General features: G+C 26.8%; 1 protein-coding gene across 1 annotated transcript; it reads left to right on the forward strand.

Moving 5' to 3' along the window:
- Positions 1-1874: 1874 nt before the first annotated feature.
- LOC108781485 (uncharacterized) lies at positions 1875-6942 on the forward strand. The gene is made up of 3 exons (XM_018549446.1): positions 1875-1968; positions 5890-6255; positions 6638-6942. Exons 1-3 carry the CDS (start codon positions 1875-1877, stop codon positions 6940-6942), a joined length of 765 nt encoding a protein of 254 aa, XP_018404948.1.
- The last annotated feature ends 10655 nt before the right edge of the window (positions 6943-17597 follow it).

Here is a 17597-nt window from a genome sequence, read left to right on the forward strand (position 1 = left end):
AGAGAGAGAGAGAGAGAGAGAGAGAGAGAGAGAGAATGAGAGAACGGTACTAGCTATTATTATAATACTTCACTCTTTCTAAACCGATAATGAATGACTTCATAAGAATGTGCAATCTACAGCCCATGGCTACTATTCATAGTAGATTCTTATATTCGGGTCTTATTATAAGTACAGTCTTAAAATATATTAAACCCATCATAGAGCCGTATTAGACGATCTTACAATAAGAACCAACTATAAATATCAGTTTAAGTTATAATAGAATAAATGATATAAAAAGTGATTTAATATTATAAATCATTTCTATTCTAAGGAAAGAGCTAAAGCCATACGCACCAAGTTACCTCTCTCTTTTTAAACTGATAGTAATAACTTCTTTGGATTGCGCAGTTTGTGTTTATGTGTAAAACGAATAATACTATAGATATAGACATAATATAGGTAGAACAGGCCGATATTCATAGTTTAATCGATTCTTTTCTTTAAATTATCTTAAGTAATAATGTCTTTAGACGCTAATATAATTCTGTGATTGGCTTATCTTGAGACTATACTTAAAAGATGGTTTTAATTTTAAATATAAGAACCAACTTACGAATACCAGTTTTAGAGGATATATATACATATATTCTAATATAAGCCTTCATCGCGCTTCCCACCCATAACGAATTGAAGAGAAATACTAAGGCATTATGATGCACTTCAACATTGCGTTCTCTTTTTAACGGAGCACAGGTGCAGAAATGCTACTTAGTTAAGATAGCAAACGCGCAGTCTACGTACCTGTTACGTCTGCGGTTTTACGCAATTTTCTTGTATCTCATAAATAAAAATCTGCATAAGTGATGTTTCTTATTAGAAAAACCAGTAACTCGGATATTAACGTAAAATTGATACAAAGTATTAAAAGAAAAGCAAAATTCATTCATAATATTATTTACAAATAAAATTTAATTGCTCAATAAATTTATGTGTTTTGTATGTTGATATATATTAATAGTGTTATATACTAATGTAAGAATATTAATTATGTTAACAGGTTACTACTTGTAATATTTACTGAGAAGAACTTAATGCTAAAAACAATTAAAATAAACAGTCTAAAACTATTTATGTTTTTGTTTATATTGACAGCATTGATTTGAAATTTTTTTATTATCTTTTCAACTAAAAAAATATATGTAAGATATATTAAATAATATTTTAAATGTTATATTTTATTTAAAAAAATATTTTAAATATAGTAAATATATTTGAAACAGACATCTGTATTTTAATTGATAGTGTAATAAAAAACTAGCTGCATTTTTCCATGTAAATTCATTATAATAATCGCATATATATTATTAATAATAATTATATATTAATATTTCAAAGTCTATTTTTTTAAATAATAGGTGTGTTCCGAATTTTGCATGAAGCGCATGATGTATCATTGCATCCTTTTTTATTATTCGGTGAGCAACATGACAAATGATGCATCATGCGCAATTCGAAACGCACCTAATATTTATGATAAATGAATACATTTAAAATTAAAATGCTCGATTCAGTTTACAATAGAAGCTAATGTTTAAATATATTAACATAATAGCTGTTTTCATAGAATTATTTTTCTTGAATTGTTCTCTCTCTCTCTCTCTCTCTCTCTCTCTCTCTCTCTCTCTATTAGTTTTTAAATATTGCATGATCATGTGCAGAGCAAAGAAACGAGTAAAGTAAAAAAATGTATAACAACATTTTTATTCTACGCATGTGCAGTTAGAATGAGATTTGAGGGGATAATAAAATGAGTGACTGTACAATACAGAAGTTTGATTAGCGTCGTACATTCATCACGATTGTTCTCATCTAAGAGGATATTCTAGAAGATGCTGCTCCACAAAGAAATATCTGTCGTTTGGAAAGTGTTTAACGTACTTTTTGCCTTTATGTTTGTGACAGCGTACGTTACAGCAGAAATACGTAAGTAAATAATTTATCACATATTGATTTGCATTATATGTAAATTTTAAATATATTATTGTTAGATTGTGTATTACATGTCGTGTGATACACACATGTCGTGTGATACACACGTTGTGTACGGATATACCACGTATATCTTAATTTAATTAAAAGTAACACATTAAATTATAAATTTGATACTATATAATTATAAAATTGATACTGTTATATCATAATTTTTCAAATAACTTTTACAAATTTTAATAATTTAATGTAATAAAAGTAACACGAGTATTTATTTTTCTCAACGAGCAAAAAATTTGTTCGTTTTGACCTTGTACTAATTATCAATAGTATTACTTTGTATCAAGCAAGAAGTTATTACCGCAATAATTATATATTTTTATAAAAGCTAATAACTAAGGATAGATCTGTTTATGTGTGTTGAAAACTAATCGGATATTTATCGATGGCAACAGTATAGATTAAATTCTTTTTTCATTCGAATATTTTGTTACTTATTACCTCTAGTGAAAATACAAATCGGAGCATAAGTCGAATTTATTATAAATGAAGAGTAACAAAAGTGTAAGTAAATGTTCTAAGGAGCGTACATTGAAACAATAGAATGTAATAAATAAAGTGTAGAACATTTACAAAGCGTTTTAACGCTTTTTCTATTGTTTCCATCTATGCTCCTTAAAACTGATTACACTTTTGTCACTCTCTCTTTAAAAATAAATATTGATAAACAAAGTTCTCGATGTCAAAACACTAAGAATAAGAAAATGTAGAGGGCAATAATGAGAATCGTCTATATAAATAAATCAATGTATATGTAATGAAATTTAAACTACAATTGAATAGAATTGAAATGAATACATAACATGTTTCGGCTTCTGGATTGAACCTTTATCAGATGTAAAATGAAAATCATAATATTTCAGTGACGATGGAGTTGTAAATCCAAGAGAACAAATTCGCTGACAAAGGATTGGTAAATCAAATGTTGGCAGAATCGATAATCTAGTATAATGAAACGTAAAATAAAAAAATTAAAAATAAAATTTTTTTTTATATATGTCTAACAAATTAATTAAGCAAATTCGTTTTCTTTAAACTGTCGATTATTACATTTGCGACGTAATAGACTGAAATAATAATTATCAAATCTTATTGGACTGTGAGAATTTAAAACCAAATGAATACCGATGAGAACATGCCGTAACGGTCAAGCTAGATCTAGCTTCTACATAATTATGCATGTGAATTTATATACTATGTTTGTAGATTTTTAATTGGGTGTATTTTCTTCAGACTTGAAACGCAACACTATTAAACTACCGCAGTAATATCACGAGTTAAATTGACTAACAATTTAACAATTTTTGATACTCTTTGCGCATCTTTAGATCGATCTTAATGATGTTGAATGACATATTAAACTCTGTAAATCGATATATTAAATCTGTAAATCATTAATTTTTCATTGCGAAAAATATTACCTCGTCCGATCGAACCCGGATCTCTGGCACTCCGTGCGGGTAATTAAGAATCTACAAATGTAACATATAAATTCACACGTAATTATATAGAAGTACCCGAGATCTAGCTTGATCGTTACAGCATGTTCTCATCGGTATTAATTTAGTTTGAAATAATAATTTCACAAATATCAAATTAATTGTTAATTTTAATGCATATTTTACTTTATTCTGTTTTTTTTTGTTATAAGTAATTATATTGTATGACTTATAAAATTGTAAATCTTATTTTAAACTGTAATAATTAATTTATTTTAATTTATGATAAAATTGACAGTTTACGTAATATTATAGTTAAAATAAAAAACCAGTTGAGCAATGACAGTCAATATTAGCTGAGTTGTAGAAATTAATATAGAGCAGCTGATATCACATAAATCACTCGTAATTATAGCTTTGAATAAGCAAAAACTATTCTCCTTTTTCATAAAAGTGTAACATGTAATCGCTTATAATCCTGATATCATAGTAACTTTAAAGATGTTATGTATTTATATTATATTAAACGTCATATTTTAATAAAACGCCAAATTTTTGCACTGAAAATTTATCATAATAACGTGTATAACATTAGTTTCATAGATTATCCCTTGTAATAACAAGTTATTCCATAGTTATGAAGCTATGGAATAACTTATTATATTACAATTCATATATTATATGATAATCTACAAAGAATATTGTATATAAAAACTTACATTAATTACAAATACTGTAATCAATGCAAGTTTTTAATTAATTTTTATTTAAAATCAAAATTGTTTAGATTTATAAATAAATTATGATATTTTATTAAAATTTTGTAATTTGTACAAAATTATAACAAATTAATAATTTACGAATTTTTCAAAAATTTTAAATAATATTTTTAAACAATATTTTTGATTCTTTTTTTTCTAGAAAGAATTTATTTTTCAATATTCTTATGTAATACATTTGCATAAAGAATAATAGACAAAAATGATTGATTAACTTATTTCTGCAACACACACACACACACACACACACACACACACACACACACACACAGAATAAAATAATGCATTTAAAATATATTAAATTTTTTACAACAATTATGTTTGATCTTAGCTCGATAATAAATTTTGATTAAATAGTTTATAGAAGATATGTAGTATTAATAATATTAAATCCTTTTCTCTCTCAATATTATAAAAATATTTATATATATTAAGATAGACTAGTGTAAAGATTATTTTATTTTAGATGTATATATATATATATTTTTTTTATAAAAAGAATTTATTTTAAAATATATTTGTTTAAGATATTGGGTTGGCTAATAAGCTTCCTCTGTTTTCAAGAAGTGGCAAGATTAATACTAAATGTAACTATTAAATGTTTATTTACATTTATAATAAATATTTTGTAAAAAGTTTAAGAGAAAAATTACTAAGATTGAGTTTTAAACATTTGACGTTGTGTTTCGAATATGAAAAACAAGAGTGTCTATTGCTAACACATTTTGTTGAGCTGTTATATTTCCACAAAGGAAAAAACGCTGCTTGGATCCATAAAAAGTTTTTCGCTGTGTACGGAGATAATTGTGTAAGTGACTGGATTTTCCGCGAATAAATTCGACGTTTTTATCATGATTTCAACTGTTCCAGTTTACACTTTGAACGGCTGGTTAAGAACTGCATCATGAAATTAGAAAGATGGCAAGATTAAAGTTGTGAAGATATGTTGTACGACATTACTGTTTAAATTTTAAAATATAAATATTTTAATTCGTCTTTTTAATTTTTGTTTAAGTATGATTTGTCTGTATGATATATTAGCTAAAAGTATTAATCAAATAATTAAAAATAAATAATATTTCCAATATCACATTCAAAAAGTTTTGACGATATTAGTCTGTAAAATTAACTGCAAAAACAAAACAAATAATTTAGTTTGTAATGGTTTTATGAAGTAAAAGGATCATATTTTCATGAAATTTTAAGTCAATAATTTTTAAGCAAGAGTAAGTGTATTTAAGTAAATTTTTGCACAATTATTATTGTTTTATTAGTACATATATAAAGATTTAATTCTTAATATTATTATCAAATTATAATTTTACAAAAATTGATAGAAAAAACTAAATAATTTTTAAACAAGAGAGTAAGAAAATTATTTTCAAATTTTACATAGACAGTAAGACGTAACAAAATATTCTGTAAAATTTGTATTAAATTCCTAATATTTTAAATTTTTGAAAATAGATACAAAACATCTTAAAAAACCAAGTAAAATTATTAATCAACCTAATATTTAATATTGTTCAAATTTATTTTGTTTTAGTTTAATTTAAGATAAATCGCAATTATTGTTACTAATATTTTATTTTAATCTAATGTAAAGTTAGAAATTAAAAAAAATAAATATTTTGCAGCTTCCTACATTCATCCATGTGGCCTTAAAGATCCCAATTACGATCAGTGTATCATGGACAATACTTACAGTGTACTAGATACAATGTGCAAAACGTCCAATATTAACGTTTTGATGAACCAATCAATATTTATGGACAAAATAAATATTTATGACACAAATAATCTTAAATTAATTCTCAAAGATATAAAAATACATGGAGTTTGTGAAGATTTATCTATAAGATTTGTTCACGCAGATTCTAACAGGCTTCACTTCGATTTTGAAGCTGTACTTGAGAAATTGAAAGTGAATGCTACGTATGATTTCGACATACACATACTGGTGCCTCTTGCTAATAAGGGACTGGTTACCATAAAACTATTAAGTATGTAAAATATTATTCTTATATATAAATGCTGTAGTTAAATTTTCATCGATATATTGCTATTCATTTCATTTATGTCATATTTGCATTAATCTTATATGTATGTACATCTTGTGTTATATGTGTACGGCTTTGTTATATTTCCTTAGTATTGCTCTAGATGTAGATGTTGTAACAGTATCATTGCCTGACTATTTGTGTATTTATTTATTATTATTGTATATTGTGAATATAATTCTTTAAATACACAATAAATTAAATTAATCTCTTATTATATCAATTATATGCAAAAATAACATAAAATTTTAATAAAATTCAGCTAAAAAAATTTTTAATTCAATTTTACTTCATTAAAATGATAAAAACGTATGACTTTTTGCAGATAAAGTATTACTGAAAATAAATCTGGATCTAAAAGTGGCAACTAAAAATGAGAAAAAAGAAATATACGCTTTGAAAGTGAAAACAAATCTTGATATTGCAGGAATGGAATATACATTTGATGACAGCGAAAAGGAATTAGTTCAACTACATGAAGCTATTAAAAATGTCGTAGAAAGTAATACTAACGATATTATTAATATTGTTAAAGCACCAATAGAAGAGAAAATCTCTCAAATAGTGATCTATATTTTTAACACCATAAGTCATTCTAATTATGAAAAATTGTTTTCCGAAAATGCATAAATTGTATGGTATTTCAAGATTATTGCAAGATTTTTTACACACTACAATTGTATAATACCAAAAATTAGCTGAATTATTTAGAAATCGTGTTACAATACTTTAAAAATCGGTGATATGAAATTTAGTTTATATATATATAGCGATGATAATATTATTATTATTATTCATATAGATTGTAAGTGCAACATTTGTAACATTTAATCTCTTTAGACCTGATTTTATTGGGAACATGTTAAAATTTTCTTTTAAATTAAATTCATGCGTACTTTAATAAGTAATTCATATACTGTACAATTAACTTTTTCACAATTTTGGCTATTCTTTCACAACATATACATTATTGTCTACATCAAATCTCAGATGTCGATAGAATTAAATAATTTTAATTGATATAATGTCTTTAAATTGGATGTACATTGCATTGTACGCAGGATCTGAAGGGGTTAAGTAATAGTCAAATAAAAATATTTGTTATTAGTAGTGAATTAATTTGATCCCTTTTTTCATTTTTATTGCTTTAATTTCTATTTGTATGTTAATATGTTGAAAGAGAACCGATGGAATTTAATGATTTTTTATTTTACTTTATTTATTATTGATTGTGATGTGTATTGATATAGCCTGGTGTGAGATTCACACAGCCATTTTTATCCAGTTATATGGTTGATGGTGGGCAACCATCTTTTTTTTGAATTGTAGAAAATTGTCTTATCTGTGGATCATAGTAGGACTCATGTATATGGATAGAATATGCGGATATATTGCGGTCTCTTTTGTACTTAGTTCATTAAATTTTGCTTACTAAAGATTTAAACTCATAGTAGCTAATTTTTGCGACACTATAATATGAATATAGGGAATAATTTAGATAGGTTAACAGAAATTTTAAATAAATAGATTTCGCTCGTTTTTTGCAATGCAAAGTATAAAGAAAAAGACGATCTAAATAGAGTAGTAATAAGATCTTTTTGTAAAATAAATTTCTAGTTTACAATGTTAATACAATATAAAAATAAAAAAATAAAAGTATTTTAAAAATATAATTAGAATTTTTTAAATTATGATTGTATAAAAAATTGATATCTTATAATGTGTGTGTGTATTTAATCAAACATACAAACATACATTATTGCACTCATAGTACAATAGTTTGGTATGTTTAATTAAATATATGACCTCAATTGTTTATACAATTCCACAAAATTATTATTAACTTAACCAAATTACCCTATGTAGTTAATTAAAATTTGTTTATTGTTAATTACGCTTTCTGTTCCGATTTTAGTGCTGTTTTTCCATTTAACTTTGAATTTCTGGAGTTTATTTATTGTTATCTCTCTCTCTCTCTCTCTCTCTCTCTCTCTCTCTCTCTCTCTCTCTCTCTTTTTTAATTTATAGTTTATACATACACACACACACCACAAGTACAATAACTTGATTAATAATCAGTAAATGTAAAACTTAATGGTTATATTTATCAAAATATTGCTTAATCTATTCTAGACTCAAAGTTAGAAAATAAAATGTGACAATGCTGTGTAATGAAGAAAAACAAAGGTGATTATCAAGAGTTGTGGAATACAGAAGCAACGCGCTGTACTCAAGCACAAGTGTATTTTAGATATCGTTCTTCGCAAGGTTCAAACATTCAATAGAAAACAAAATAAAACTTGTACAAAAATCTTATAGTACGTGCGACAGAAAGCGTTTGGAAGAAGAACATAGAACACACACAGTAGTGTATAGATTGAAACAATCAAGTATAAAGATAATCTATAGCCCTCTATCTGGATGTTACTAAATCTAGTTATAATGTTCATTAACACACGTAGATTCACTATTCTAACAGTAACTTTTACAAAAATAGATTTAAAAAGTTAATTTTATTCAGAAAGTAGGTGTATATTATAAATGTTTAGTACTCAGCAGTCTATGCGTGAAAAAATTATAAATATATAATTAGAAAATTAATAGAAAAGTAAAATATTGTAGAATATATTCAAACGTATATATATATATACATACATATAATTTTTTTACACATAGTCTGCTTAGTACTAAAAATCTGTAGTACATATAGAACGTATAGATTGACAGTAGAGTTATAATTGATTTATACGTTATACTTATAGTTGAAACAATCATTTTGATATAAAAACTCTGAAAAAAAGGGAGACCGCCATCAATCAGCATTCTTAGAGACCACATTGACACAATGTCATGCTATTGCTTAACTTAAATTAAATACATTCAACACAAAATGTTGATACATAAATATCTAATATTTTATGATAATACATTAAATTTAAAAGTAATGAGAAAGTATATGTAATTAATGCTAAACTAAAAGTACAATATTTTAAAACATTTATAAATACTTAAAAGAGTAAAAATGTTATAATAAATATTGGTTATTGTGTATTAACATATTAACGTATAACGCGGAATGTGTATAAGTAGAAAGTACAGAACTAAATGAATGATTTGTTGTTTTCGTAATAAATTATCGATTTAGGATCCCTGGCGAAAATAATATGTTTATTAAAAGTTTATAAGAAGTTTGCTTAAATGTTGAGTAGATGTTTCATTCGAGCTTTAAAACATCTATTGAATTGTTTATAAGATGGAAATTTAAACATGGAGTAGTTTAAGAGATGTCACGATTATATGTTTGATAGGTGTTTAGGAAGTGTGAGATGATGTTTCTGGAGTGTTACAAACGTTCAGAGGATGTATGAATTAAACAATCCACTGAACATTTGCAACATTCTGAAAACATTACACAATACTTTTTAAACGCCTATCAAACATAATCGTGAACATCTCTTAAACAACTCCATGTTTAAATTTCCATCTCATAAACAATTCAATAGATGTTATAAAGCTTGAATGAAACATCTACTCAATATTTAAGCAAAGTTCTTATAAACTTTTAATAAATATATTATTTTCGCCAAGGATTCTAAATCGATGATTTATTACGAAAACAACAAATCATTCGTTTAGCTTTACACTTTCTGATCTTTAACATTTCTTTAAACAAGGATAGAGAGAGGGAGGGAGGGAGGGAGAGAGAGGAGAAAGAGATGGAGATGAGGAGGGGAGAGAGAGAGAGAAAGAAAGAAAGAAAGAGATTGATAATTGTAACCATTTCGCTGCTCACCGTTCTTCTCCCGCCGCGATCGTCAGCTCCGCTCCGCCTTTCTACCGTCCCTATCTTCCTTCTATACTCGGTCGCTAATTTGCTAACTTTAATAAATCGTATAACAACGAACTGAAAGCTCGTATCAAAAAATGACTCAGGACTTTTTTACTTGGATTCTTGTCCTGTATCTCATAGTATACTCCAAGTGCGATAATTCAGATACACCCTGTATAAATAGCCGTCGTCGTCGTCGGAGTTCCGAAGAACCACTCGACCGCGACGGACGCGTTTCGGATCGGGTGCATTCTGTTTTATATTTTTGAAAGTGTTGCCGACTTCGATTTTGAGCATTGAACCTCAATGATGAGTGTCCGCGGATGGGCTCATCTCGTTTGTTCGTCGTTTTGACGACTAGGACTCTTGACGCGCATTATTGTGATGTGACGACGTCGTAGACGCAGGCGCCCGGTGTCCGTTCGAGCAATGCCATTTTCGCGGGCATTGCATCACCTGCTATTGTACCTACTTAAGGCAAAGAAGAAACCTATTTAGACATGATCTGGTCGTATCGCCTCCGTATATTTTAGAGGGAGGCAGGAGCCATTAATTAAGAAGTCGTCGTCGTCGTCCTCTCTCTCTCTCTCTCACACACACACACACACACACACACACACACACTCTCTCTCTCTCTCTCTCTCTCTCTCTCTCTCTCTCTTTCTCTGTCTCTCTCTCTCTCTCTCACTGTAAACATTGTGAACAGCGGCTTAATGGACAAAATACTTTACATGTATGTGTCAGACATATACAACTGAAAAAAATCTTGAAACAGTCTTTTTTCGGGACTCGGTTTCTAGATCTCGGTATTGGCTGCACCAATGTTATTCGGACTGGTTGTAATCGAAAGATATCAATGACATTATATAATAAAAGTATTTTTAGATTTTTGATTGGGCTTTAATTTCTGAGTAATATTAAATTAAAGTTTGTTGACTCGAAAATAAGTTGAAGCAACTCGAATCGATGATTCAACCAACTCATTTTCGAATTAAATAAACTCAAATAAAGAGTTTATAGTCATATAGAATAATTTATTGAGCTAATATAAATATTTAAAAAAATATAACAGTGTGTCCCACGGGAATGTGTTGCAACTAATCAATTGCCATTGTCGAATGTATTGATTTATTAGAAAAATAAGAGTTATTTTTAAAAGAAAAAGTAATTTTTAATGAATATAAATAAAATTTAGCAATATACTTACATATTAATTTATTTTTTGATGAAAAGTACGGTAATATTTAAATAGGTTAATAATAAGTATTTTCAAAGTGCGCACCGTCTGAGTTTGTACAAAACTCAATTCTTTTATGAAAACTCATAAAAATTGTTTCTATCATTTTGTCTGTAATGTTTCTGACAACGTTTCTAAACTTCTTAATTTTTCCTAACATTTCGTCTGTAATGTCTCTAAACGTTTCTAACTATCTTGAGTAATTGCATATTGCATAAAATTGATAATTGATAAAGCACACAATACAAAAAATATTTTAATTTATATTTATTGAAAAAATGAAATAACGTAACGCGTATAAGCTTAAAAATAAATAATTAATTCTAATGTTTTCAGTATGGTAACTTTATGTATTAAATATTTAGGACTAAACCCTCTATAAGTATTGCTATATATTTTTCCTCTCGAGTAGCACTCGATAAATTATTTTTTCTTTCGTTGTCAGATTGCTCATTTTAATGCACATAGACTTGCTTCTGCCATGACTAGAATAAAACTGCAGACTCTCAGACAAACGATGATTAACTGTACTAATTTTTGAGGTCACGGAAAGGAGGACAATCGGTTAATTTCAATCACATTCTCGTAGGGCATCCTGTATTATTTTCGTAAATGAATTTAAAACATGTAATTTTATTTGAACAAAAAAAGCTTGCAACAGTTGCAAAAGCTTTCGTTTTATTAATATACAGGATGTTAAAAAACCATTTATATTAGTATTTATATGGTGAGTAGATGGTATCCACCATAGTAAACATGGATCAAGAATATTTCTGAGATATAAACATTTTTGTACATCAGTATCATAAATGACTTTTGGTATCATGAATCATATTTCTATTAGCACACAACCATACCAAAAATGAATATCTGCATTTTTTCTTGATGAAAATAATACGTTGACTGTTTTAACATGATACCATATAACTGTGTGTAATCGCTAAATATTATGTAGATCCTCAATCACCGATTGATTACAACTGACTAATTGCCATTGAAATCTTTTAGGTATTATAAGGTACGAAAAGTATGAAACTAGGTATTATAAAGTATGAAAATTGAATGAGGACATACAGAACGTAGTTTATAAGCACTGAGGTGAACATCGCATGCGACACATAAAAGCTAGTATATAAGTCGTTCATGATGCTTAACAAACAAAAATGTTTATATCTTAAAAACGGTTGATTTATGTTCACTAAGGTTTTTTTATGTTTTCTAAGGTTTTTTTTTACTAAGCATGATATATGTACTATTTACCACATAAATGCTGAATAATTTTTTTGGACACTTTGTATACAGCCGGGTGGTAAAAATCTATGTAGAAATGTTATGTATGCTATTTATACTATGTACGATCATGGATATAAAACCGTGCAAATGAGAGTTTGGCTATTGTATAGAATTGCATATGATCAAGGATGATCGTGTAACAATCGCATACTTTCATTTATATTTCCATAAAAATCCATGTGACCATGCACTAGTATAGACTGATGATTAAAGCCCATGGCACATACAAAAACGTAAGGCAGTAAGACGTAAGCAGTAAATGAATTGGCCAATCATAACAGAGACCGTAAGGTCAGTAGCAAATCCAATGTTATGATTTCCTTATACTACTTAATATTGTAGGATTATGACCTTAATAACACTTGTAAAAATAAAAGTTTTCGAAGATTACTCCTATATTATTTTTATTTTTAGTGTCTAAATCAAAATAAGAGGAACAACTTTAAAAGACCTTGATTTCGACATATGATGTCAAGATCATAACCTAGAACAACATTCAAAATATCTTAATTATCGGTTGGACGCCTTAAAGATTTAAATAATGCTAATTATTCATAATAATTAATTATTATGAATAATAAGCATTTAAATAATGCTTATTATTCATAATAATACCGGCAGTATTGCCTTTTAAGCCTATAATCAAAAAGTACTTAATAAAAAACTATTTTATTATTGCATTTAAAAAAGTCTTCGAGATAAGTTAAAAGAATAAAAAATAAGAGTTTCTATTTTAAAAAACTAATGTAATCTTGATCTGATCCTGGCGACGCTCAAAGGCCAAATCAATAGTACTGTCTTATATATATCCTCTTTCAAGCCATATAACTTTTGTTTAAAACAAATTCCATATTTATCATAGTTTTCGAAAAATCTTAATACATTATTTAAAATGGGATACTCTGTAAACATAAATATGTTCTAAGTAAACAGTTTTTAATTGAAAATATAATATTTGCGTTGTATAAGGTGATTTAATTTTGAGGGTCTTTTTTTTCAAAAACTGATTTATTTAAACAAGATAATGAACAAATACCTTAATCAAATTATTTTTATCTCTTACAAAACCCTCAAAATCATACTCCTAATATATACAAAATGAATTTTTTTCTATAGAGAAGGATTTCATAATAATTATTATTTCATTATTCATTATTTATCGAATCTTCTTATAATGTAAACGTAGTCAATTAATTTATAAGATTAGGTCGTGGGCAAAGAAAAGAAGTTTGGTTACTAAATCAACATAATACATACGTCAATAGACCATGAGACAGAATATGTGTATATACATATATATGTGTGTGTGTACATACTGTTGCATATAAAAGCTTGATTGAGAGATGAGAAGAATTCAGTCTGAAAAACGCATTTACTGTACAATTGTCAGAATTACGGCTGTTTTTTAACAGTATAATAATAATAATATCAGAAAGTTTGTAATAAACATTTTAATTTGGACTATGTTTCATACAATTTTTGTTTTTGCTATTATAATAACATATGTTGTTATAACTGCAACAGGAATACGTGAGTAAATAGCAAATGTACACCCACAAACACGCGCGCGCGTATGTGTATATATATATATATATATTGTGTGTGTATGTGTGCGTGCGCGCGTGCGTGTACACAGGGTTGACAACGTTATCTAGCTCATAAAAATAACTCGTTATCATTACCGTTATTTTTCCTAAAAAATAGGGAGTTTTTTCAAAATATCGTTTTTTGAAGTACCGATCTGAAAAGTAGAGATTTCAAGCTTTAAAAAACTCTTTTAAACATCTCGCTACGATGATTTTTCACTGAGTTATTGCTATTTGAAAATATTAAAAACTATTCACGTTAGCTCTTTCTCTTTTTTCTTTTTATTATTATATTGCTAAATATAATTATTTTATAAAATATAATTTACGAAGTACTTAATTAATTACATTAAACTAGACGGATCAAGCATTTGTTAGTTCAAATTGAATCGAATCTAATCTAATCTTTTGATAATGTATTCGAAAATAAATCGAATCTTTTTAATTAGAAAACAAATCGAATTTGAATAAAAAATTTTCTCGGATTTACATTAATGATATGTAGCGGAAGAATAGAAGTGAATTCAAAATCGAAAACCGATTATTCGAAATTTCGAATTTATTTATGATTCGAATCTCTCAGATTCGAAAACGAATCGAATTGAATCCTATTCAATTCTCAATTTAAACTCTATAATCGTATACTTCTAAATTAAACTCTATTTTAACTGAGATAATTTAATTAAAAAGTTTTAATTTAAAAAAATAATTTAACAGGAGTGCCTTTCGTTCCTGTATGTGGTCGTAACAATTCCAACTACAATAAGTGCATCATGGATAACATTAATCATGTAAAAGATAAAATTTGCAAAGAGTCTTCGGAATTTAAATTTCCAATAATTGATCCACTATTTATTAACAAAATAGTTATTTTCGATGAACCTAATGTCAAATTGCATCTTATAAACACAAGTTGTAATGGATTTTGCGATATTGTTATACAATCCGTTCACACAGACCCCAACAAGCTTCAGTTTAATTTCGATTTTGTGCTTAAACACTTAAATATGGACACATCGTATGATTTTGACGTACGTTTGCTAGTACCAATCGCTCACAAAGGGAAATGCCAAATTTTCACGAGTATGTAAAACAATTGATCTTATATTAACATACATTGAAAAAAATTACTAAATTTTAATAGATGTAAACATATGTACCTATATTTGATTTCAGTATAATTTTTTTATTTTGTTAATTTTTTTATTTAATGTTAATTATTTATTTAGTGTAATTAAATATTTCTAATATGGAAACAAATATTTATTAAAATATAATAAATTTTTTCAGTAAAACAACGAAATGAATTTAATGAAATTTAGCATAAAAAAGTAAAAATTCAATTTTATTAAAATTATCAAAATATGTGATTTTTTGCAGATGACATAAAAGTCAAAGTAACTTTGGACTTGAAAGTGATAACTAAAAATGGTAAGAAACATATATACGTATCAAAAGCAAACACGAATGCTGAACTTAAAGATTTTGAATATGAGTTCGATGAAAGCGAGAAGGAATTAGTTCAATTACATGAAATTATTAATAATATTGTGAACGATAATAAGCAAATAATTATTGATAAGGTTAAACCCGTAATTGAAAAGAGACTTTCCGAACTATTCATTCAAATATTTAATGATATAACTCTATCTAATTATGAAAAGTTTTTTCCTGAAAAAGTATGAATAACAAGAACTTCACATAATTACAAATTCATTCTACAAAGTTTATAATTTAACTATAAAGAATAATAATAGAGACGACTTTAATTATAAATATTATATGATAATATTTTAGAAATCAGCGACATAAATTTCATTAATCATTTGTGTTAAATAGGAGTAAATATCATTATTGATAAATTCCTATAATATAAATTTGTGTATTTTTTTTATTTTATTGAATCAGTAAAGAAAGAATTGATTCAATATTGTGATTTTAATAAATTACATCTGAAAAATTTTGAAGCAATTAATTACGAAACACTAATATTTTATTATGAACAAGACAGTAAATGAAACAGTAACCCAAACATTTAAGAACTTTGCAGTAGCAAAAAACGTTATGATAAGTCAAAATATTTATTTATATTTTTTTACATATTTAGAAACATTACAATTTAGAAATACGCTACATGTTAAGTTTGATATCTATACTAATGGAAAAATTTTTATGAAAAACTATATAGATTGAGATAAGATTAGAAATCTTAGAAATTCTTAGCTTTTTGCAGATAAAGTGGTATTATTTGTTTGAAAAACCAAGAAATTTTCTATTCTATAGGCATAGCCAAAAGGGAGCAAGAGAACCATGGCTCCCCAAATCTTCTAGAATAAAAATAATTACAAAATAATTACAAATTTACAGTACAATAAGATAATTTAAAAATTCATGAGTATTTACAGCAAAAGGGAATTAACAATGAGTATTCACAAAAAATTAATTTGGAGAAGAAAAAAAGAATAGGAGATGGAAGTACTATAAAAAGATTTTCTGAAAATCTAAAACAGTTACTGTTATAAATATAAGCTTTTTCTAGTTCGAAAAATCACTTTATTATTTTATTATAAAAAAATGAAATAAATTACTAAATTGAATATGTGTAATGTTTACTTCTAGTAATTAACTAAAAATAATATAAAATAAATAGAGAAGTCCAATGATTCATACAACTTGACTACTCTTCTCCCCCGAAAGAGACATATATTTAGTTAATAATTTACTTTCTTTCTTCTTAAATTTGTAAACTAATACTTAAATAACGGTTTCAATTCTAATTGTTACTCTTTTCTCCCCTAAACAAAACCCTGCCTACGTTCATATTCTACCCTTTTCGTATACATATGTCTTCTGATGATCTATTACGAGTTTGTACGGAAAATTTTTTTGTATTTTGTATCACGAAACAAACAAGTGCACTCTACAAAATTTTATGAAATAAAAAAAATAATAAAACTCTATAAGATATTTACGAACATCTACAAAACACTAAAAATTTCTAAGAGAAGCAAACCTCATTTTACATCCCAATACGAACATTTACAAAAGAAAATTAAAAATTTCTAAGACCTTGACCCAATCTATATAGTTTATATCTATGTAGTTAAATTTTCAAGAACATATGGGTGATTCAAAATTCCCGCACTCGGAGTACAAGACGTAATACTTTACGCTAAAACAAACAACTTTTTCCTTAAACAAAATTGCGTCCGACAAATAGTTTTTGCAGTAGAGCATGTTAAATTTAACGAATAAGCGTTGTTGTCTACATGACGCTCAGGGCCGGCGCGCGATCCTCACTCGCGTGTACATATCTCGGCTATTATTCGAAAATAACATT

Source organism: Cyphomyrmex costatus, unplaced genomic scaffold (genome assembly GCF_001594065.2).
Source record: "Cyphomyrmex costatus isolate MS0001 unplaced genomic scaffold, Ccosl1.0 scaffold825, whole genome shotgun sequence".
Taxonomy (NCBI): Eukaryota; Metazoa; Arthropoda; class Insecta; order Hymenoptera; family Formicidae; genus Cyphomyrmex; species Cyphomyrmex costatus.

What these genes read in the sequence shown, in the direction of transcription:
- LOC108781485 (XM_018549446.1), top strand. Translation starts at nt 1,875, where the DNA reads ATGCTGCTCCACAAAGAAATATCTGTCGTTTGGAAAGTGTTTAACGTA. An exon ending in GTACGTTACAGCAGAAATAC is followed by an intron (nt 1,969 to 5,889) that starts GTAAGTAAATAA and finishes AATATTTTGCAG; the next exon opens with CTTCCTACATTCATCCATGT. An exon ending in GGTTACCATAAAACTATTAA is followed by an intron (nt 6,256 to 6,637) that starts GTATGTAAAATA and finishes GACTTTTTGCAG; the next exon opens with ATAAAGTATTACTGAAAATA.